The sequence below is a fragment of the Blennius ocellaris genome (assembly GCF_963422515.1).
Source record: "Blennius ocellaris genome assembly, chromosome: 16".
NCBI lineage: Eukaryota > Metazoa > Chordata > Actinopteri > Blenniiformes > Blenniidae > Blennius > Blennius ocellaris.
This window is the reverse complement of record NC_137665.1, coordinates 10,763,169-10,788,762: the sequence shown is the minus strand read 5'-3', so window position 1 is coordinate 10,788,762 and position 25,594 is coordinate 10,763,169. Positions and strand designations below refer to the sequence as shown.

The following is a 25,594-nucleotide window of genomic DNA, read 5'->3' as shown; positions in this document are numbered from 1 at the left end:
ATATGTAGTCATATCTAACGCTTGGTTCTTATTCAAAACAAAAGATGGACAGCAAAATGAAGAGTTGAACAATGTTCAAGAGAAGGATGCACGTTGTTTTCTAGACGAGGCGGTGGCGGTTTATGTTGAGACTGTTGACACCTTGATGTGTTTCGCGACAGTGGATGTTTGGGCTTGAAGTAGATTATTAAGTGTTCCCCCACAGTATTGATAGTCGGTGTAGGGAGGGACTGCTGCTGCAGCACTGTTGTGGCTGGCTGTGTGTCCCCTGGCTGTTCCTGACTATCCGACTGGGGACTTGCTAATTGGAGGAAGCCCTGCAGGAGCAGAGGAGGAAGGAAGGAGAGAAAAGGTAGAAAAGTGGCGGAGGAAACTGGTGGTGGGGAGCGATGTCGCGCACAGTGCGCTTCAGCTTTTTGACTGACTCAGCCTGGAGTGCAGTGCCATAATGTATGTGTCTTATCAACACAATTCACTGTGTCTGGATCAACAAAAAATATCAAATCTGCAACGTGAACAAGTTAGATTTTTATTGAAAAGCATCAAGAGTCATCAAATTTTGCAATGTATGTGAATCCTTTGTGTGTGCTTGCACGCATGTGTGTGTCTAAACATTCTAATGAGTGGTGTTTATCCTGCAAGGAGCAGGTTTTATGCATCTGGAGGTGGTTTGTGTGTGTTAGAGAGACTGGATGGAGTAAGGTATACACCCTCTCTGGACTTGACCCTGCTCTAATGATGAAGTGAAACCTCAATCTTTCATCCCTCTCTTGTTTTCTCTTTCAGACCATCATGGAGCAGTTCAACCCCTGCTTACGGAACTTTGTTGCCATGGGGAAGAACTATGAGAAGGCCCTTGCCAGTAAGTTCTTTTTTTTTTTCTTTCTCTCATTTATTTATTTATTTTTTTTCTTCTTGCTCCCTATTTGGCTGCAGGTTTAGGCATTTAGCCAAGCAAACACTCTCTGCCTCTTACTAGGTTTTTTTTTTTTCTCACTCTGTGTATATCTATCCACATACTGTATCTCTCATTTGCTCTTACTAAGAAAGGACAAGATTTATCCTGCTGCCAAATTGTCTTCCCTTATCATGTGGTACACAGCTTCTGGCATGGTTTAAACTCTTGTAGTGTTACATAAAGAGAAACACAGAAGACCCTTTATTGAATACTGAATGCCTTCGTAAATGACTCCACACAATGACCAGTTTTACACTTCCTCGTGAGAGTTTGGAAATTACTCAGTGGCATGTTTAAATTTGTATATATAATATTTACCTGATTTATAAAATTACCCTTTCCCACAGGCCCTTGTAGAGTTCTGTTGATTTTCAGACGGCTCAGTATGAAATGCACAGATGTCTTTCAACAACTCCGAAGTCATTGACTATTTCTACACAGACTCAAATTATAATCAATCGAGACTCAAGTGTGTACACTTAGCCATAATAGCCATTCGCACTTATTATAAAGTGAAACAACTTGGCATGATTTAATGAATTATTTTAATTAGATTTATTGATTTAAATGACTTCATTTGACTACTTTCCCAAAATAAGGTAACATTTCTCTGTATCATCAGTAACGTGTCCAACAAATTTGCACCTGAAATGCTGACCCTTTTAGAAGTTTCCTTTCCCTGACCTTGTAAATCTTCCAAGTCCCCTCCCCCAGTTGCCCAAACAATGTTAACGGAAGACCTCATATCCTCTTCCCAACTAATCTGGCCATGAGTGGGGTTTGCACACACCCCTCCCCAGCCTTATGCTTCGTCCCACTGATACACACACTAACTAATCCTGGTGTAGGTAGGAGACAGACTGGTAGGGGCTCACTGAGCCATTAAATACCCACTTTGCAGAATTGGCTCAACCCAAGGGACTAAGTGGCTCTGACTTGCATGGGAAGAGGGTGGAAGAGCACACTTCCACCCATATGGTGCAATGACTAAAATTATTCAAAAGGGCTCCATGGGCCGCCTGTTGGATCTGGACATTAATGTACTTCAGATATTTTGGGAGACTCATCAATCACTGATGTTCCTACTGATTCATAAATGGCAATGGTTGAAACAGAGTATCAATCACAGTTACACATAATGAAACATACAAAATGACAATGTCAACACATAGAGATTTATCATCACTCTGATGAAGATGCGAGGCGTCTCTCCTTCAAAGTGAAGTGTGTGTGTGATGGATCTGTTACTCTGAAATAAACCCCGCCCGTACCAGTCGTCTGCCCCGCAATCAGAGATCTGGTAATCCTCTCCGTCTGTCTCTGTGAACCCCTCTCTGCACATTTCATTAGACAGAAGTGTCCATATAGATCCAGCTTATCGTCTCAGCCATCCTTCAATTGCACAAACATTATCTCACATGCTTCAGCATCAGCAAGAAGAAAATCTCAGTCACCCCAAGATCTGCCATAGCTTCTAAGAGCCTATTCACACCAGCCCTTGCCACACATGCACTCTTACATGAACTGACACTTGCACATCTTCCACATCAAGGCAAGCACGAGGAGCACTCGGCATAATGAGGAGAATGATGCTGTGAAGGCTCCGCTATCATTTCAAGGTGTTTCCCCAGCAAGACGGAGGAAAAATAATTGCGTGCAGTCTTCAGCAGTTGACTCAGCTGTAATTGGGATTAGCATTAGGATATGCCCATCGGCCATAGAGCTGAGCTCTGAGGGTTTCAACATCGTGGACTTTTTTGTGTTGCAGTGCAGCTGCATCAGTCTGCCGCAATTGGCCTCTTCCTGCCAGGCTATTGTTGTAAATGTGTCCCTCACCTGGCAGTTGTCTGCAGGCAAAGGACCAATCTGTCACCTGGACTGCTGCCGAATTCGCCTCCAAAAGCAGCAGCCATTACTCACTAGAGATGGTGTGACTGGTGAGGGGCTGTATGAAGGCTGGTAGAAATCATGTAAGCTGAGTCTACCCTGTGTGACCTACATTGGCCAGCATGTGTCATCGTTGACGTTGCAGGCACTGTCTTTCAAGCGACTGAGAAGAGTCGTGCAATATTAGAGTCATAGGTAATTTGCGTTCTGCTATCTGGCAATTCCTTTTACACACCCTTTTATAGTGCGCTCACTATAGGTGTGCGCTCACCTACGTTGTGTCGATATTTACTATTGCCAAGGGGCAGCCCTGCGGGTTGAATCTTTGGAGGTGCGTAAACAATAATCCCTTTATCAATCAATGGGTTACCCAAGTGACTGAGTCACCCTGCTGTCCAGTGTAGAGGCATACTGACAACAAAAGATGGAATGGACTGGAAGGAGGAAAAGCCTGGCTGTGGTGCACAGCATGTGGTATACAGCAGAACATTGATATTTCCTCAGTGAGGCAATGTGCTTTGTCAAGTGGCTTGTTGATCTTCAGTGGAAAAGATTAGATTAAAAAATGCTCTCGTGTTTTTTTTTTTAATCGATTGCCTAAACGCTTCACCGCCAAGTAATCCACTTATTCACTCACACACTGATATTATCATCAATCAACATTGATTAAAGCCCAGAGCAGTAAACTCACACGACCTCTTGATGTACTCAGAGTGCAGTGTGGATCACTGACCGCATGTCACTGTTAGAAAAGCTGCAAGAATAACGACAAAGCCATTTAGTCGAAGGCGCGGGTGCCTGATCAAGTTACACATCACCAAATGTGAAATATGGTTAAAATGACTTTTGTAGTAAATTGAAAGTAATTCTCTACATGTAAAACTTAATTCTTAAATACACATTGTGGCTATAGTGAAGCCAAATTGCAGAAATTGTAGTCTAACACAGTGTTGCGTTCATCTGCCTTGCATTGCAAGCACAGATCATCTGTGTGAAAAATGATTTCCTCTTTGCAATCAAGCATGCAGAATGTCAATGAGATAATTTGTGTTGGCGCATTAGAGTTGCTTTATTTTCTGATTGCTAGAAGCTGTGCCTCCAAAAGGAATCAGGGAGTAGCAGAAGTAAAGGGGGGAAAAGTACGTGAAGATGGATTAGAGTGTTAATATTATTCCATCTGTGGCTAGAAAGTTGTGAACTCTGTTTCAAAAAGCTGTAAATGTCAACTTTAAATGTGAGAAAACGGTGATCTGTAACCTCTAACCTAAAAACCGCCCTACTTTCTATTTGTTCTGCCTCTCCTTCCTGATAGATGTGACATTTGCTGCCAAAGGCTACTTTGATGCTCTGGTCAGAATGGGTGAACTGGCCAGTGAAAGTCAAGGATCCAAAGATTTGGGTAAGTGACCGACATACAACTGATGACCTCCCTATTTTTGCTCGTTCTCTTCTCTTTTCTGCTTTCGGTGTCTGTCTCGCTCACGTTGGCTTTCGACGGCAGTATGACTCCTCGATACAATTACATGCACACCCATCCTATAACTTTAACTTTGTTATGAAATGTAGCATTCAGAGAGAAATGTGTGGGCTGATGCAGGAGCTGTTTTGTTTTTTTTTAATTAGAATTTTTAGTGAATCATTTTAGTCTTGAGCTACTTTTGTTTGTCAGATTGTATCGTGGAAGAAATGACTTCCCAATTCACAAGCCCCCGTTTGACAGAGAAACCTTGTCAGAAAATAACATGGCTGACAATGCCAAGTGTGGCATCATCAACACAGTGAGGCAGGGGAGGAAAATCATTTATTTACAACAGTATAGATGATGATGACATGTTTTCATTCCACCCAAAAATGAGATTTTGGAAAATCCTTTTTAAATGTGTGGCTGGAGTCTGGGTGTCAGCTGCTTTTCCCATGTAGGTGTGTGACTGAATACATTGTTACAGCATCTGACATGAGGTGTGTGTGTCATCCGTGTGTTTTGCGGTTAAAAGTGTAGAGGTCAGTTGAAGAAGCAACACCTGGTCATCCCATAGCGAGTCGTTTCCTTGGTGATGTCCCTGTCCCCCCATCCCAGGGGAAATCAGCTCTTGTTTGGAGAGATTTCCTTTGCGCTGATTGTTCTTTCAACCGCTTGATCTGCGTAGAAGTAGCTGTTGATTTGACGGGGCCTTTGTTGCAGTGGAGCAGGGATCCAGTTTTGGTTTCCTGCAGCCCGGCCAACAGGGACTGACATGAAAGTGCTTTCGGGATGTTTTATTCAGCAAGCCCTCTCAATCTCTCTCTATCCCACTCTTCCTCTCTATCTCACAATGTCTATGAGGTTTTCCATTGATCCTGAACTTTACAGCAGTACCTGCATGTTGAGCCGAGGCTTGCTTACAGTAGCACAATCTCCCACACCAGGCACCCTCAGTTGAACTTGTCACACAATTTGTCAACTGAGCCAATCTCTCGTTGCACTGTCACAACTGTCTAATTTGGTTCCGTTTTTGAGTGATACATGATCTAATATGTGTTTAGGCTTCAGTCTTTCCTGGTTGGTGAATTCACAACTTTTCATGAGGGAGGTGAGGCCACCATATTTGACAATTGTGTATGTAGTAAATGTGTGAAAGTATAAAAAAGGATTTCAGAATCACAATTTCTACCTGAAGGAAGGTAAAAAAGAAAGCTGGATGTTTTATGTGACTCATCCTCCCTGTCAAAAAGACTCATCTTCCCTGTAGCCTTTTGTTTTTGTCATTTTTTACTCTGAATTTCTTTTAAAATTAAAATTAAACATTTGTACTGCAGCTAAAGAGGCTGTGTATTTTTATGTTGAGTGCCCATTTCCACTATAATGTACAAGCCAAATCCAATACACGCCACTGTAATTCCCTAAGGGAGAACTGGTGTTTTATTTTCCACCCACATGATTGCATGTAGTTGATGTCCCCGCCCTCAAGTCGGTGCCACTATGGTGACCTCCAGTTAAACTGTGCGAGGGGGGTAAGACCCAAAACGCGGAGTTTCCTGCCTCACACATGGGGCAGCACAGAAATATCCACACATTTGAGAAAAAGAGAGGAAACTCGCTAAGCAAAACACAGCCTGCAGTGTGCTAAATATCACAACGCCTACATTATGCATCAGAAATATAGCTTGAAGACTTAAACATGAATTCAATTCAAGAGTTTTTTGGGTTTTTTTTAAATATCCCCTTTTGTAATTAATTTTGTGCTAATTTCATCACTTCTAAGAAATACTGCCACAAATGTATTCAAACCAGAGGAAAAAAGTTATTGAATTCTGATGAGCAGGGCGCCACGAAAGCTAATCTTACTAAATGTAAACGTTAAACAAGTCCATAGGTGACCTTTTCTGTCGATGCGCTGACACTATTGAACCCTTGAGGAAACAAAGCTGATTATCTGTCTGCTTTAGCTTACATACTTTTCTAAATGTGCCTTTTAAAAGTTTGTGAAATTGGATTATGAGGTACAGTACATTTTAATTTTAACAGCTACATTTAAACTATTTAGTTTTTTAATGCTATTTCTTCTTTAGCTCTTTTCATAGATTTCCATGTTTTTTAATTCTTGCGTTCAAGAAATGCTACATAGATGAAGTTATTACTGTGGATATACAGGTTATATTCCGAACAGTTTGTCCATCACAGGTCAAAAATTAAGAGAGCGACATGCTCGCTCACACTCGCTTAAACCCACTGAGGCTGAATGTTTAAATTCAGCACAGAGCGGTCCACATACTGAGACTGTGAGGCTCGATGGCTTCCCATTGTGCGGCCATTTACCACTGGGATATCGGGGATAAAACATGAAGTGATAGTGTGCAGTCTGGCTTTACAGATAGCTTTTCATGTGATCTCATCACCGCATGATTTTCCATGCAGACATCAATCAGTTCAGCCACATGACGGATCAGTTGCATGCCGTCTTGTCAGCGACTTGAGGGCTGATATCTTGTCAAAAGATAAACGGCCTCTTTCTTTCTCTTTTTTTTCCACCTTCTGTCCTTTATTTGCGCATGCTCACACATGATTGTGCTTGTTAGAGTTCAAGTTAATGTTGCACTGCTTTAGCCTGGTAATTCCACACAGGCTCGGTAAGAGACGGACTGCAAATGGTCCCACCTACACGCCTAAGAGTCGGCAGCTGCTCTCCATCTCCTTCCTATCTCCTCCCTTTTTTTTTCCTCGTCTTGCACGCACGCGCGCACACACACACACACACACACACACACACACACACACACACACACACACACACACACACACACTCCTTTAAATCAAGGAGTCAAATTACCTTGTGAATCGACTGCCTCTGTTGCTGTTTTCATTATCTGTGCATCAAAATGCTTCTTAGCTTGGCTGCAGTCTTAATTCATTCCTTCATAATACATTATGTCCCCCCAGGGAATCCACCCTTGGGCCTCCTCTTTGTGCATGCATGTGGTCATGCCTTTACATCTTACATGCTTGTGTGAATTTTCTATATACAAATCTTGTGTCATTTCTGTATTTTTAAAAAAGCTCGAGTGCTCTTTTAATCCACTTGTGTATATCTCTGCCTAAAGAGACAGTCTCTCTCTCTCTCGCCAGCCCCACTACTCCCACACGCTCTCTCCCACATATCCTCCTCTGGTTGGGCTAATCATCGCCTGTCACTTTGCCACCCACACACACACACACACACACACACACACACACACACATGCGCGCACTCACACACACACACACCTGCTATCCCTCCCTCGTTCCCCCCTTTTTCCCAGCTCTCCCTCTGTTTTCTGCCTACCCTCCTCCTTTTTCTTGTTTTATCCTTCTTTTATGTTGAAGGAGTGAGCACTTATTACTCCAGTGAGAAGTGTGGCTTTCCAACCCTTCTAGGGAAATGCAATGAGAGATATTTACAACAGTCCTTAACCGGCCAGCTTGTCTCCATTGTGTTTAGATTTTTTTGAAACTGGAGGCTTGTTATTTATGACCAGGTCTGTAACCAAGGCAATTTACATGTTCAGACTCCACCAGTAGTCCTTCGGTATTTGAATTTGTCATCAACCAAGAGCTTCTTTTATATTTAGTATGAGTCACGCAATGTTAACCAATCATCCAGCTCTGCATTTTTCAAACAAGCCTATGATTGGCTTCACAGTCAATTATAGGTGTGAAATTGCTAAGTTTGGTGTAAAATCAGTCCGATCATCAGCAGTCCGATCAAAAATTGAGTACCCAGAGACGGCAGTGGCTTAAGTTTTCCTGTGTCCTTTAATCGCAGAATGAAGGGTTTGATCTTCATGTCTATACGTTGGAGTATCCTCAGTCATTTGAATCCATGTTGCTCCCAATAGCAGATTGTGCGTGTGAATGACTGACTATGATTTAGGTCTAAAGTGGTCTGGGACCTCTAAGATGAAAATGTATCATACAACATGCATATTTAGCATCTTATGTCATAATATTTTTTTTTTTTTTAATGGTTAAAAACGCACCTTTTTAATCAGGCTTTTAACTGATTTTTATATGTGTATGTTTTTATATATTTATGTACATATGTAGATATGTATTTTATCAATGTATTTATCTATTTTAGACAATTATCTAATTTTAGGTTCTTAACTGAGTTTTTATGGCCAATGGTTCCTCTGAGGGGTCACTACACTGGTGGTGGCTCGGGTTCCATGCTGGTGGTGCCGTCCCGTGGGTTACCCTGCCCTGGGCACCTGGCTGGTCCCCCACGTATGTGGTGGGATTGGCTAGTCTGCCCAGCTGGGGGGGGGGGGAATCTGTGGGGCGGTGCCCCCTGTGTTTAATAGTTGTGCCACCCCCAGTGTGGAAGGCCCAAAATGCGGCCCTTTCCTCATCTTAGTCCTCGGTGCCCTGCCATGTCTTCATATCACTAGGCATGTCTTGACTTATGTGTGTGTGTCTGTATCTGTGCGTGTGTGTTCATTTGCTTTTTATTCATCTATTTTCTCTTTGCACTGTTTTTAATTCTTGTTAAAGCACTTTGTATTACTTCACTGTATAAAAAGTGCTATATAAATAAAGATCGATTGGATATATCACATCCACAATGAAACAGTGTAATAGAGCCGGTGTTTGGTTCTTCATTATGTTTTCCATAATGTATGCTTTTCAAAACCTGTTTACTCACCATGCATCTTCGCTGCCAATATTGTCCACCGAAAAATGTAGTCTTAAGTATCAAGCCTCTAGCAAAGGTGGGGACGGACGACAGAGATCTTGTTTGTGCTTTTTTTCCCCAAGTTGCTGCATACACTTTTTTTTTTATTTGTCAGTTTGTATTTGGACTCGACAGATGCTCCACGTATCAACACTTAAGACAATTTGACAAACGTGTATGTCTTATGTTTGTTGTTAAACTCACCAAACCTTTAAAAACAGACTTTGAAATGTGAAATCACCTATGTCTAAGGCCTATTGCTTCCTGGTGCCTATAGTTTAAATGGGTGATGACATCACTGTGGAGCATTTCACTGAGTCAGCAAAAAGGTTGAGCACATAGGGGATGTTTAAATTTCTCAATGCGACTTATCATTGCTTCTGAAATTATTTATACTATTATTGTCCCTTTTGGAAAAAATGCAGCTGCATGATATAACATGGCCACACACTGAAGGAGAGGGTTTTTTTGGCTCCATGCCTGTTTACAGCTCACCAGAATGGCCAAGCTGTTCTTGCCCTCAGGTGAACTGGAATTGAGAGTTTCTGCTTCCCTGGCTGGGTGTGTTCCTCCATCCTACTGTTTCACTTGGTACACTTACATGCAAAGCATAGATACAACTGAAGTGTGTCGCTGTGTCTTTCCAAGACTTAACTCTACCAGTTCTTGTCTTGTTTACCGTTTGCAGCCTGCTTTTGTCTGAGTTTCTGTTTATCTTTTATAATTCTGTTTGACTTCCGGATCAGGATGACGCAGAGCTTTCATGCTGGTGCAGCACACCTTATCCGTTTCCAATCTACTTTTAGTTGCATCATCTGTGTGTTTCAGTTGTGCCAACATGTTCAGGTATACTTTATACAGTAAATCCAGTTCAAATCGGATTAATGCAAATATCCATTCAGTTTTCACAAGTCATGCAATCTACACATGATATATGTTGGAAAGTTGTACAGATTAGCCTAGATATAGTGATTACTAACTCAGTGCGAGCCTTTTTGCGCACATCTACAACACATTGATAATACATTGTCTATTTGCAAGGGCTTTCCTTCATCTCATTATCTGCCTTACAATAGCTTTTGCTCCCTCTCGGCCACTCGACTAATTATCCCATTGTTAGCTACATGGACAAAAATGTGAAAAGCTTACATATTACGCTCCCCAGCTATAAGAAATCAAATATCTTTCTCTGCCCTCTTATCAAGCTCTATAAGCTTGCTAATTACCTCATTGTTAATAACATGTCATGTGTGATTCAGCACAAAGTCTTTGTCTTCTGGGAAATCACATGCATTAGAAAAAAAAAAAAGACAATATTAAACTGTAGTCAACCAATGGATCGCTGCTGGGAGAGGCACTCCTCCGCACTCCGCCCCACACACACTCGCACACAAAAACTCATATTCGTCTCAGTAATTATCTGAGGAAAAAAGAGGTTCACTCAGGGAAAATTAGGCTGCAAACTGATGTAGCATAATTGTCTTTTTTAGGTTAATGGACCTGGGACACGAGCATTAAGTTTCAGCTTGTAAATGGACGTTGTCTAAAAGGCGGGATGACATCTCTGTTGAGATTAAAGGTTTGTGTTGGCAACGGAGGCGTTAACTCTGCCGTGCCATGTTTGAATGAGCACCCACAAGTCCACATACTGTGTACAAGCGCCTCTCTCTTTGTTTCTCCTTTCTGTCTCTCTGTCTTTAGTCTGGCCTACCTCTCCTCTCCTCTAGCACCTGTCCCTGTTTAAATGAGAGCAGAGGAGCTCTTTTCTTAGCTCTGTGCCACCATCCCAGGGGTCCCTGCTTTCTCCTGCTCTATTTCTGAGCTGCGCACTGCATGATGGGAAGACGGTGGCCCCTACAGTACCCATCCACAGACACTCACGTTGCCCTTCATTTGTACATACCGGTGAACAAGTAATGGGATATTTTCACGCGTGTCAGAGTATCAAAGTATCAAAGTAAGCAAATAAATGGCTTAACCTGCCAGTTTGGGATAAACAGATAAAACATCACTGATGGAGACAATACTGAGATTTAGACAATAAAAACTCCACAGTGGCAGGAGCCCACATGTATGCATATTAGTGGAGACACAAAACACTATGTTGCTAAGCAACTCAGAGGTTCTTGATATTTTCCTCTGGACAGTGAGTTACAGCAGTCGGTGAGTTTGTTGTACTCTCTTGTATTCACAGCTTTCTGCAAATTCAGGGCTTCACGAAGACCATAGTCTCTTCAGTGTAGGCGCGGCGTCACTCTCTTATTCACTGCTCACTACAGTAACAGAGTCCCTCACCCTCTCATTCTCAATGAGCACTTTAAAGTTTGCCTAAAGCAGCAGAAATACTATACAGGCCTAATATAATATAATGTTTAAGTTCATTTTTAAATAGAAAATTGTGAAAAGTGGTGCCCATGAAATGATTTATAAAGCAGCATACTGTAAATCCAGGCCCAGTGTGCACCTGCTAGTCATGGAGCATCGTGGGCGTGTTTGAATTGACTCGCATAACAGTGTGCATTAAATCGGTGATTAAGCAGTTTGTTTATTGTTATTATTTTCCAACTGAGGTAGCTCTAATTTTAATCGCTGCCCACATCATGTCACCATCCATTATTGGATGGGTAGGCACTTTTGTACTGTCCGCAAGCCGTCAGTCGAGTCAAAAACATCCTTCATATTCTCAAGAGATGGCAGTGAATTTAAATGTTTATATTGTGCTTGTATACTTTATAGACTGAGATTTACTCAACAGAATAAGTGATGCATTTCTGCATCGGTTTGTTTGGTATGACCGAATGAAACCTTCCACTGACAGTGTGTCATTAAAATGTGACCAAACCAGTCTGCACACATGAAGAATGGGTTTCGTTTTTTTGTTTAATTTTTTAGATATTCGTAGTTGTATGTGATTTTTTTTTATATGTGTGTGAATTTTTAGATCCTGTCTGTCGTACTGTCATAACTTTGCATTTAAATAATTGTCTGAAGTCATTTGCAGGGGAAGAGGAGGTGGTAGAGGTGAGCTGATCTCAGCACTGACGAGTCCTAATCACCGCAGTAGCGATCAGGTCACTGATCTCACTGGTGAAAAGCATGATAATCAATAATCATGCCTTTTGTAGAACTCACCTGTTTGGACTGACACTCAACTTAAAGGCAAGGCAAATTTGTTTTTAAAAAGCATTCAGACTTGAATAAGCGGAGGTGAGAAACATTTCAAAGTTGTAAAGGTTTTCTGATGGACTCATTGGGTCACACACACTGTTTAAGAAAGTGTAGCAGAAATAGCACCAAACAGAACTGACTGATGCAGCAGTGACAGCTCGGGAAAAATATGACATTAATGCTGCAATTTCTTTTGGACAATTTCTTTGAAATTAGATTTTTTTTCCTTTAAGATTATATGTCTTCTGTACGATGCATGTTCTCCCCGTGTGTGGGTTGGAGGGTTTCTCTCGGTACTCTGGTTTCCTCCCACAGCATAGAAGGTTATGAGGTTATTTGGTGTCCGGACACTGCCGTGTCTCCGTGTTTTGCTCTGTGATGGACTGGTAGCCTGTCTAGGTTGTGCTCTACTTTGTTCCACCTCAAATTTGGGTGAAACACTGTAGAAAATGCACGCAACAATAAATCCAGTCCCGTACATCTTTATACTGGGAACTGCATGCACACACTTACTTGGTGTTGGATCTGTGCATTTTTCAGACCGTTTAATAAAACGTGCATTTGCGAAACTGTTTCTAGTGCGAGGTCTGTTTCAAGCATTGCATATTCATGCACAGATACACTCTGCGTGTTAACAGTCCCTGGTTTACTTTGAGCCAACTGTATATAGCAATGTCTGAAAGCTGAGCTTGTTTTAGTTTACCCAGACTGTTCTTTATTTCCAGACCTTTCCTCAACGTGACTCTGCCTGATGTATCTTGTTATTGGTGTATTCTTTAGGGATTATTTTCCCTTTCACTCCCTTCCTTGCATCTCCACTTGTTGCTCACTGTTTGCCTAATTTGCCCTCCAGGAAAATTAGTTTCTCTTTCACGCTGAGCCTCTCGTCTCTTTGAAGTTCACTCTTGGAATTTGTAAAGATTTTGTCACAAATCGGGAAGAGACAAAAACAGCCCATACCGCTGAAGGGATTCCACACCCACCCACCTTACAAACACACATACCATCACCCGTATGTCTCTGAGCGACTGTCTACCTTTTAATCCTGCCACCGACACACTCATCTCACAGATACTTCACATAGCCCTACTTCAGTCGCGTCTCGACATGTTTTGGGTTTCCAAATCAAAGCGATTCTTTGAATTCATCAGTTATGCTGTCAGTGGCTCGAGAGAAGTGCACCCTGAGTTTTCAAATGGTAGTTTTATGCTGCAGAGTTAAAGGTTTCCCTCAGAGGGCATACTTACATTTGATGGGAGTTAAGGTCACAGCTTATGGCTTTGTCAGCTTTGTGCAGGTTGTGCTGTTAATCTTTGACAGCAGAGATGGGCGACTGGCAGCCCGTATGCCATACATGGTGCCGTCTGCAAGATAATGTCCACTGATGGTGATGCAAGACTAAATAGACAGATAACTGCATTTGAGCCACATATTGATTGCAGTTATTCTTTCAATATTGAGGAAGTAAATGCTTTTTTGGGGGGGGAAATTATGAAATGGTTGCATTTTCAGGAAATCAGTTTGCTTTTTCATGAAATTGTACATTTAATTTTCATACATTGTTAAAGAATCTGTTACAGTTTGGCCCTCGGGGATACAGGATGAAAGGATCGAAGCTGCCAGTCCCTGATATATAGCTCTGGTTTCGTCACAGTTGAGAATTGAAGGAATGTCACACATGTGATTCCATGAATGAGATCATTCACGTCAGGTGATTGTCAGCAGTTTAAGGCTTGTAAACAGAAGTAAACAAAAGAGCTGGAATTCATGGAGACCTGCTCTTTCAAAGAAAGCTGTTTTTCTCATAGCTTTTCACAATCAGATGATTTGTGGGTTCTGTGTCCTCACAAACATGATTTATTAGGATTTACAAAGTTTGACATTCAGAATCAACCATTGTTGCGCAGACTGAGAATTCCCTTCTGTTTTTTTGGTCTGTTATAGAATGTATGGTGTGGTTCAGGACAGGATGGTGGCTCACTGATACCAGATAGTTGAACAATGCTCTATACCTTCCCAGACCTTCTTAGAATTAATGTCAAGATTGCAGTTATTTGTAAATGCAGTCTGGCCCACTTCTCTTTGGCAATCATACATTTCTCCTGCTAAGCCATCATTATGGCCTAAATGCATGACACCATTGCTGGACAAACTTATATTAGGCTAGTAGGTTGAGCAGCTGTGATGGCTGAGCTTCCAGTTTTAGAAATGCATCATATCTATCAGCACTTTTCTCCTGTGGGAGTGGGAAAAGAGTTCAAACTCAGTTTATCATCCACTTTACAAAACTGGTAAACGGATGCATGTGTTTACGTGAGTAAGAGATGGCTGAACTGTGAGTATAAGACCAACTGTGTTTAGATGCCGTGGTTTCACAGGGACTGCATTAACTCGTGTGCACAATCCTACACACTCGCATGGCCACCCAAGAGTCTGAGCTATTATCTGCTCCTCTCTCCGTATCCTGCTGCCCCATTATACTTACCCAGTTCTTTGTTTTCCTCGACACTCAGCAAGCCAGGCAGACGGGTATTAACACCAGTGTAGTCACACACACCGTGCATGCTCACATGCATTGTGCACACAGACTGCCCAGGTGGATCGTACTCTACTAAGCGTCTGTGCTGTTGTAAGGATGGGAAGGGTGGAGATCCTCGAACAGTGTTTTGTAACATAACATTTTGCAGGCACTACTCCTCATCTTACACTTTCTCCCATGGCAACGACCCTAGCATTATCCTGCTTCCATGACAACCCTTAGTGAATCTAGTTTGACCTTCACCAGTGATTCAGTGTCTCTCCATCCACCTCCATTCTCTCTTTCCATCTCGGTCTCTCTGTTCAACATTGCAAACTTCCACAGTGTGTGTTTTCTTTCTGCTCCATAGACCACATTGTTATTACATTTTTTTTTTTCTTCACCTGTGTGGGTGTATCACGGCTGCTGTTACACAAGCAGTCAATACATCTACACGAGCTGATGTCATACTTCAGGGGGACAGTCTGTTCACATGCACAGAAGTCCTGCAACCATGCTTCCTTTTTCTGACTCAGTGGTTTAGGCTGGCAGGCGTGTGGCTGCTTGTTGCAGAGCTGCAGGTGCAGATCAACCAGAGCTCACCTCCCAACAAAGGCACTTTTGTTTTCACTCCGGCAACGACGGAGGAGAGGTTCAAGTGTGCTGGGAAATATCGATACGATAATGACGAGGCTTGAACAGTTTATCCACCACTGTGTGTTTGTGTGTGCTTTATCTTTGTGTCCATGTGTATGTTTCTGTGGGAACTTGTGAGTCTGTCGCTGTCACGATCAACCTGTCGTGTCACTCCTATCTGGTATGCGGATATCCTTGTCGGACTGGCAACTATTACATTGCGCTCTGCAGGTTTAGTCACGTCTGTGGAAACAGTTTCATAAAGAAACATGTTTAACGCTGCACAACACACTCAGATTTTCCTCATTATGCCGCTGTATTGATTCTTGATTGAATTCTCTGATGTTAACTGCCCCTGAAGGTTTCAGTCCAATTTTCTGTTAGTGTTGTTCTGTAATATGATATTAAAATTGCCATGGCAACCATTTGCATCTCCAATGTGTATTGTTTTTTTGTTTGTTTGTTTCATTTGGCACCGTGCAGTAATGAAACTGCAGAGGATAAAATGGGATCGCTTTAGAAATGTCATTAATTCTTCACCTTTAAGGTTTCTTGCAAATGCCCCGTCCTGTCGCCAGATTAAATGACATGCGTGTGTCTGTGTGCATGCGGTGATAGGTGCTCATTAGTTAATTGATCCAGCTAGTTCAAGCCGCCAACAGAATGGCAGGGTTTTCTAAGCTCCATGGGCTGTGATCAGGGATGAGTATCTGTAAGCGGCTTAGCAGGCCTGCTGGGAAATGACGGGATGCATTGGCCTGCTTCTCATCTCCTGGGAGACACAAGTGCAGTGGGCAGGTTGCAACATGGGAAAAGGGACCGCTGCCTTGGGCGTCGAGAGTTTGTCCAACAGGAGTCCATTGGGGGTTGTGCTTCCTGCTGTCTTTGGAAGTTAAAGTTGAAGTTTTCTGTTGTGCTTGGTGTCTGATTAGCTTCAGACCACTCTAAAGCCGTTTCTTTTGGAAATAAAAGTCAGTTTCACAAATCAATTTAACACAAGCTCTCATGTTAATTCAGAGTCGGTGTTGCCAGGTGGGAAAGGTAGGATTTGTTTTGGAACAAAGATAGAAGATGATCTTATTTGAGGGAAATGATCAGACACCTGCCATAACCCAAACATGAGTCTTGTTGTACGACAGTCAAACACACTCAGTCCATGTGTTGGCCTCCAACAGGCACTAATGGCTCTGCAGTCTCAGTTGTGTTAAACTAGTGCATCTTTTATCTTTCCTGACTGAGCGCCTTGTGGGGCAGGTGCAACTAATAGTTCCTCATTCAAACCTCATTCGTATTTCACGCTCAGAAAAACACAATCAAGCTGGGTAATATGTCACCTGGGACAGACGCCTTCAGGGTTCACGACAGGCTGATATAACACATATTCAGGATATGGTCAGATTAATGTATATTCAGACTTTTATGGGATAATCAATCGTTTATATGCAGCGGGTGAATAAATAGGATAGTTATTGTTCAGCTCGAAACTCTGCTGTCAAAGGAATAGGTTGACATTTACTCCGTTAGGTCAACACTCAAAAAGGGTTCAGGAGTTGATCATTTGAAATCAATTGACACACTCCTGTGGTCAGAGTTTAGAGAAGGACACAGCAAGGGATTGTGAAGCGAGGTAAAAGAAAAAAAAAAAACACCAGCTGTCAAAAACATTGGCTATTCTTTCACTCCACTATTACACCATCCAGTGCTCATTTTCTTATGTTTGCTTTAATATATGCATTAACATATGTTTGTCTTGCATATATATTTTTTTAATGTTGTGCTTGTTTTTGTTTATTATTCTCATTGACCAGAATAAGATTTAAATATCAATGACGACACCAATGGTCACACGCTACACCTTGAATCACATTTGCTGAATCTATGATCTACTGCTTGGTAAACGTTTAACGTCGCCATCACGGGTGCTGGAGTCGGTTTGGATTTTCCGGTCAGGGAAATGTGTGCATGTCTCATTTTTGTCTGTACATGTTGCTCTCTCACTGTCTTTCCACCAGGTCTCTATCTGTATGTGTCCTTGGCTCAATGTAGCTCTTTGTGTTCCTTTTCTCGACAATGCACTGCACATTCAGAAGAGGCAGCCTGTAGGTATATGAAATGAAACACTTACTAGCTGCATGACTCTTCTTTATCTGTTTTTGAATTTTCTTCTTCTTTACTTTGTGGAGACTAACCTTTCATTAAGGTGTTTGTTTGACCCCCCCACCCCCCCACCCCCCTCTAGATTTTACATTGCCTGGTTTTAGAACCGATCACAAGAAAGACATGTTTGATCTCCACAAGACATCAGTACTTACATGGTTCAAGAAACAGAATTTAATTTGAAGCTTTTAGTTTCTTCTGCTTGTTTTCCCACTTCATTTTCTTTTTTCTTACTTTTGCTTCACTGTCTCTGTTTTCTCATACCAAAAACAAACTTTCATCTTGTTCGTCACTGTCCCAGATACGACTCGCTTGTCCTGTATGTTTGTGTCTCTTGTATCACTGCATGGGCTTTGCATGGTGGGGGTCTCTTTCTCTCCGGTTTTCATCTGTCTTTTTGTTTGTTCCCCTATATTTTCTTCTTCTTTTTCCACTATTCTCCTCTCTTCCTTCTGCCTTGGCTCTGCAGTATTGTTCATGGTGTTTACTCTGTGTCTCCCCGTTTCTTTTCTGTGCAGGGGATGTGCTGTTCCAGATGGCTGAGGTCCATAGACAGATCCAAGTGCAGCTCGAGGAGATGGTAGGTATTCTGAGCTCAAAGGGTTTTTAGCTGTGTGGTTTAACACAGCTGCGGTATACAAGGATATTTTAACAATTGATTTATTGAGACAATAAGTAAGTACAACAACAGTATATTTCAGTTCTGGTGCGCAGCTCTGATGCGTTTTCCTCCTAAAGCAGTTTTCTCAATGATAATTTGCCCATAAGCTCTTGACCATAGGCAGAAAATGGCATTTGAATGGACATGAACTTGGGGAAAAATGCATGAGCAGGATAGATTTTCTTCTTAGCTGTTCATCTGGAACAATACATAGTGTAGAGTAGTGTATATCCTTGAGATTTTGACTGACCTGAGCTCTCTTGGATAACCACAGTATCATATTGACCAGGCTCCACTTTAACCCTTGGATGCACATCCTACTAATACCTACACTCTTCCACAAGTGGGGTCAAAAATGACCCCAATTCAAATCAATGCGTTTTTGCAATACTGGGTTGTTATTCTTCAAAATCTTTAAAACAAAGAGTTGTAATATTTCAATATTCTAGCTATTCCTCATAAAACATGTTTGTGACATGAGACTATTTGCATTTGTATTTAGATACTTACATGTTCGTTGCTGGGTAACAATGACCTCCAGGGCAGTGAGACTGCTGACATCACATGTGAAGTGGGACAGTATTGACAGTCAAAGTTGCATTAGATGTATAAGATGACATCAGATGTGTAAGTAGGACTGTCAGAGTTGCTAAGAATTAAGGTTCATAGAAGATTCCATAGGAACCGCTTGGGGTCATTTTTGACCCCACTTGTGCAAGAGAGGGGTTGTGATGCAAAAACTGCAATTTCTTAAAATTAATGAAAAAATAAATAAAAATGCAAATGGCCTCATGTCACAAACATGCTTTATGAGGAATACCTGGAATATGAAGATATTACAACTTTTCATTTTAAAGATGTTGAAGAATAACAACCCGTGGGGTCATTTTTGACCCCACGTGTGCATCTAAGGGTTAATAGAGTTTCAACAACAACAAAAAAATCCTTTTGAATTAAAGTATAATATTTGCAGTATAAAGAACTACCAGGATTTGAAAAGTTTAAATAAGAACAAAAGCTGACAATACACAGGATTTGGAAATTATATTTACATGTTTGTTATTTTACATTTATTTGCAGAGTATATATTTAATATTTGTCCAGTTTTGCATTTGGGTTGATTAAATATTGTGTCAGATAGCAGTGAATCAGTATCATTGGCAGTGATCTGGAAACTGAGAGGCTTCACAGGCCACAGACTTTGTTGGTAAATATTTATTCAGAAGCTGAATGAACGATGATGACGCATATAATTCATTACTTTATATGGAAAACCTTTCACCCTGTTAACTGAACTGTTTTTGTCTCCTTTTTTTTTTTCATTCCTCGTAGTTGAAATCCTTCCACAACGAGCTACTCTCGGAGCTTGAGAAAAAGGTGGACCTAGACGCTCGTTATTTGACTGTGAGTACCTCTATTTCTAGTTCACTCTTCCACCTACCAGAGGAGGGCCACGGCTAATGAGTCGACTCCGTATTTTACCGCACTTCAGTGGATTATATAACATGGCATCAAATCAGTGAAGGCTTGATGCGACTGAAAGGAAAACAAAGATGAAAGTGAAGCTGTTTGTTTGTCAGGATCTGGCTTTAAGTCTATCGGGGAGACAATTAGAGGATGCGTCTGTGAAAATCGATGCTTTGAAACACCATTTCATGTCTACTCACTCGTCAAGAGTCGACTGATTATAATAAATCCCGGTTTGTGTATATATGTGCGTGTGGTAGCGCTATGGAGCTGGTCTACATGTGTGATATCTTTAGAATGAGTGGGCTGCAGCCTGAGTGTAGAGCGGTACTGCTGTGCCTTGTTTTGGGGGATGGGAGAGTGTTGCCACTATTGTATTATTGGAGGGACCACGTTATGGAATATTTCCACTCACTCACTCACTCACTTACTCACTGTTTGATCCATATTATTTCATAGTGCCTTTTTAAGTTCACATAAAAAATGGGGCCGGTGCTGATGTCAACTGTCAGTAATCATTGACTCAAAAAAAAAAAACGTCTTCTAATTTTGTCTGCTTGCTTTTCTGAATTTACACGGGAAAGAGTGCAAACCTCTCATGCGTTTCATGTGAGGCCAGATGCATCATTTCATGCACCTCTATCTTGGCGTATCCCTGAGCTTTTACCATCCATTACTTATTATGAATTTCTTACAGATCCGCCGCAGTGATAATGGCAATCACTTTGCTGCAGTTTGTGAATTAATCATCTGGAAATTTGACTGAGTTCAAAAAGCCTCACAGCAAAGCACGCTGTTATTTCTCCTGACTGAAGTGTTCCCAGTGGCCCAACTCTGTCTCTCTTTTCTCTGTCCCTCTTCTGCTTTTGTGATGGTTTTACAACTTTTTAATTGTTCCAGACAGCTCAAAAGTTGAGAAAACCTAGAAGTAAAGCTTTCCCACCATAGGCAGTAGCTCAGCCCACAGCATGATATTGCAAATTATATGAGTAAAGATAAATGGAGATTTTTCTGCTCAATTGGTTATAATAACACTGAGATCTCCAGCTAAACAGAAGATTCACCCTTATAAATAACGTATATATACATTATGTAATCTGTTTACTTGTCCAGTACAATTAAACATCCAAATTCTCCACCCTTGCACTAAAATGAGTTATAGATAACCAATGAAGAGATGCATTGTTGACAAAGTATTGACTGATTTAAGATCGGTTCACCATTTCTCATCTCTTTCTCACCAGATTCAAACTAATGATCTGTCTGCAGTTGTAGCCAATGATTAAAAGTTGTGCCTAGAGGTACAACACCGGCCTTCACTCCATTAATTAAGAAAACCTTTTCAATCCATGAAGTTGATCTCCAGGTTATTGTTCTGTTCACCCAATATGACCCTGTACTTAAAATGAACACTTCACAATAGCAAACTGTGCTCCCTCTCTCTCTCTTATCGTTACTTTGATTTATGTGTAGCACCACAGAGCCTCAGTTTGTGGGAGTCCAACAGTAAATGAGGAAAGCTGCAGAGCCTGTGTTGGTTTGCTCTGCTTTCCCCTCGACGAGTACACAGGAATGAAAAGATGATTCATCCATTGTCGTCCTGTTACAAAGACATCACCTGTGCACATTCATGTTTTGGTTGTGTGACAATGTTCTTGAGCAAATCAATATTTTTGGAAAGTTTCAGTAAACTTTAGCAACCTCAATGTCAGATTTTTGTTGATTGAAGGTTTACTGTGGAGGTCCGTGTGCTTTAAAGCTTTGCAGACCAGTTCGTTCGGATGTATCGAACACTAGCACCACCCATTCAAACAGTCACGTGCCGCACTGCGAGTCTCGCTTCATTCCTTCTTTCATTACCAGACGTTGCCTACCAACATCCTCAGCCTCTTGCACTATGCAAATGTGGGTGTTGAACCCACATACATGTGAGCTCTCCTCCGTTTTTGCCGACTACAGAAACCACATGAGCGTTCTCACACTCAACACTGTTGCTATAGCAACAGAGCTGGTACAGTCCAGAAACAAAGTTGTTTTTCACAATAAATAAATAAATAATTAAACAAATCAAATAAATGATATCTCGGTTTAGAGTGATTAGGGTATTAATTTAGGCTTTTCGTCCAAATTAGGCATTATTGCCCCCCCCCCAACCATCACCACCTTTTGTTCGAGACAGATTTCTGATAATTTGGCTGCATTATAGAAAGTACAGGTGAAACCAGGTTATGAGATGTAATTTGCTGTAGGGGACACATTTGCAGGCTCTGTTGCAAAATGATACAATCAATGCTTTATTTAGATAGTGGCTTTTCATAAAACTCGGTGATGCTTCACACAATAGACACATCCTTTCATTAATCCACTTTCTGGAGCTGATCCCAGGTGTCTTCTGACAGAAGGCAGTTTCCATTCCATCCAAAGTGCAAACAGATGCACAACAGAAAACACACAAATTCACACCTGTAGGTGATGTCACTAATTGACCATGTGCATTATTTAGACTGTGGAAAGCACTGGACCTTCTGGTAAAAATCCACATATGCTCAAGGAGAACATGTTAAGTCAACATGGAAACATTATTCTTATATTGTTCTTATATTCTTACTGCCAGTCAAAAATCAGACAAGACAAACCCAAAAGGTTGAAATTGGTTCAAACAATCACACACATACATTTCAGTTAAAAACAATGGGACTTCCCAGTATTTTAGATTTACTACACATAAAACTGAATAATTCAAATGGTTTGTTTATCATTTTAAGTTTTAAATCATGAAGGTTGATCGTAAAATATCAAAATATTACATAAAATGTTATGTTTCTCTTTGTTTTTTAAGCAGATGCCACAAACAAACTTATAATTTATTTAAATGTAAATTGTGAATGGAAAACAAAAAAACTAATTGGTTGAAAGCACTTTTAAAACCGGTGGGTTTCGAGGAGGATGTTCGTATTGAGGCAGTCTTTAGTGGGTTTGTGGAGAAAGTCCCAATTGGAAACATTAGCTGTTGTGTACAAGCTCAGGTTGTCTTGAAGCTTTTTTACGGGGAAGGGCATTTGTTGCTCCTCATTATTTTCCTTATTTACCTGTTTCTTTCATGCAGACTTTTTCATTTGTAGTGCTTCTTAGGGGTCTAACTTTGTGAATTTTTTTCCCCCCTGCATGTTGCCCCTCGTAGGCTGCCCTGAAGAAATACCAGATGGAACACAAGAGCAAAGGGGAGAGTCTGGAGAAGTGCCAGGCCGAACTAAAGAAGCTACGCAGGAAGAGCCAGGGCAGTAAGAATCCTTCCAAGTACGGAGAAAAGGAGATGCAGGTGAGTCGCTTGAACTTTACATTACTTTTCAAACACCTGCAATGAGAGCGCTCCGGTTAATCTTCAAAGATGAAGAGGGATGAGGAGGAACACAGTTCATGAAAACAAAATGAAAAATGCAGATATTAAAAATGCACAGGTATATAAAATACACAAGCTCTTTGTTGCATTGCTGTGCGTTATAGCTGGATTTGAGTGTCATGATTCTTGGTAGAAATAATAACTATTGTTCAGGAAGTAAAGAGAACACTCAGAAACAGCCAGGGTGGGGGTGGAGGCGATGGCAACGAGGTGTCCTGAGTGGGAAGGCAAATAGTGGAGGTTTGATTCTGAATAGTGCACCCTTGACTGTCTTCTTACACGCACACGCACACACGGGCACGCGTGCATGAGAAGAAGAAAAACGTCAGCTTACTAATTGATGTGCTGAAGGTGCGTGCACTCAATTTGCCCAGTGGGTTTCAGCGCTCAGCTTTGATCAGGGCGAGTAAAAGCACAGCTTGTGTATACGCCACATAAAGGCTTACTCGCTTATCGGGAGTAGGGCTGGATAAAATGGCGGAAGTCTGATAATGTTGTACTTCCAACAATCACATGAGAAAAATATGATCTTCTCATTCTATGCTTTGCACATTTCCGCAGCACACATAGGTGAACTATTTCATTCAGATCATGTTGTGATGATTTCGAGGATATTGTAAAACTAAATTCTGTGAAATAGTTTTGCACTAATACTCCAGTCTGCGGTGGCCACTAGGATGTCGACAGTATGAATATCCAGTCATAGACGAGCTTCACTGTTGTAGCTCACATTTGTAACATGATCCTCTCTGTACCTGCAGAAACACACGGTAGCATTGAAGAGTTGCCAGATATTGAAAGCTTAAAGGTATATTAGAAAAGGGGGCAAAGGCACTCAGTCATTGGGAATTTTTTGACAGTCTTACAACCATAAACTGAAAATATATCCAGGCATTTCACCTGTAAGAGCTTCAAACCTGCAGAACATTTCCATCCGCAAAGGAATCAATGCAAGTATTTCATTATTATTGGAGGGATTATTTCCACAGTACAGCTTCCTCTGACGGGATCCTCCAGGTAAAAGGAGTGCTGATGAGTTGGACGTACCTTAATTAGTAATCATTCACATTTAGTCTGCCCATCTCTTTGACCACACATTTCACAGGCGAAGGTTGCGAAAGTTTTCTCTCCCGTACAGTAGAAACTCCCCCAGAGGAGCTTCTCGTCCATACGGCCCTCGTTACTTTGGATTTCAGTGCGACAATGTTTGCTTGTTGTTTGTATTGTCCTGTAGCCAGTGTAACCAGAGTGTCAGACTGAGAAAAATGACACAGCAGAAAAAGTCCACAGTTTGACTGCTGCCGCCGCACAAGGGGTTGCGCTGGAAACTGGAAGTCTGTCTGCCTGAAGGGGTGCAGTGAAAAATGTCAAGCTAACAGGTCAAGGCTTGCAGGGTAAATACCGAGTTGCTGTTGGTCTCGCTGTGAAGTGTGGGAGCCTGTGACAGAATCAGATCGATTTCCTCAACTGGAAACTCGATTCCAATCGAAACTTAAAAGGACACAAACTTTACCGCGAGTTTATCTGCAATGGAAAATGTTGCTTCTCATGACTTCGGATTGTCCTTTGTCCACTCGGTTTGAAGGTTGTCACGCTCTCCTCTGCCCTTCCCTGTCTGAGATTGGTATGGCAAAGCCGAATTGATTTGACATCATGTCACAAAGAGTTGGTTCCCCCATGTCAGGCAGGAATGAAGAGATGCAGTATTAAGTGTCAGCATAAGGCATGAAAGCTGGAAATGTGTAGCAGCCTGAGCTGGGAGGGGTGTTCCAGGGCTTTATGCCTGTAAATCTCAGCTCAGAGTGGCAAGTTGCTACAGGTATATGACTGGGCTAAGCATGCTTGGATAATTAGAGCTGAGTTAAGACTCCATCAGAATAATTTGATGAAGGAAAAAAATGACTCCCAACAGTTTTAACACAAAATACTGTTCTCTGGTAAATAAGTCACAGAGAGATGAGCTTTTATGGTGTTAATAAGTAGGAATAAGTAGGAATTTAGATTAGAAGTTTGTCTTGTAGGATTACAAAAGAACACGCAGGCATTAAACCAGTTTGAACTTAACAGATTCATCAAAACTGTTGCCAGAGTAGTTCAAACAGATGGACTAAGTGACTGACATCACTATCTCCATGCTGGGTTACAGGCACTGCAAAGCCAAAAGTAAAATTTTTACCTTGTGCCTATTGGACAAACTGTGGTAGCATTAACCCACACTGTTACTGAGTGTGTATGACTGATCAGTTGGGCCCATCTGTGCAAAGAAAAGTGCTCATTGGGCTCTGGACTCCTAATGTGCAGTAACTGTGCAGGAAAGAAAGGGAGAGAGATTTAAAAAAAAAAAAAAAAAAAAATCCTCAACCTCCCTGTTTCATTTTCAGCCTGCTCACTTGCACCGATCATATCACGTCTGTGGGTGTGTGAGAGAAAAGTCAACCCGTTTGAGCCTCAGCCCCTCAGGCCCGGGACGACACACTCGGCGAGAACGAGCCCCGTTCTCTCACAAGACCCGAGCCTCACATCCACCACCCTCCTTCCAAAAAAAAAAAAATCT

General features: G+C 41.6%; 1 protein-coding gene across 2 annotated transcripts in view; it reads left to right on the top strand.

Annotated features, from left to right (window-relative positions):
* baiap2a (BAR/IMD domain containing adaptor protein 2a) overlaps positions 1-25,594 on the top strand; it is a 53,054-nt gene that overhangs the window by 12,178 nt on the left and 15,282 nt on the right. For both annotated transcript variants that reach the window (XM_080511313.1, XM_080511314.1), the window contains exons 2-6: positions 787-862; positions 4,158-4,244; positions 18,031-18,092; positions 19,506-19,577; positions 22,822-22,959. In XM_080511313.1, coding sequence (XP_080367439.1) covers positions 787-862; positions 4,158-4,244; positions 18,031-18,092; positions 19,506-19,577; positions 22,822-22,959 — 435 coding nt within the window. The remainder of the gene's footprint in view (positions 1-786; positions 863-4,157; positions 4,245-18,030; positions 18,093-19,505; positions 19,578-22,821; positions 22,960-25,594) is intronic.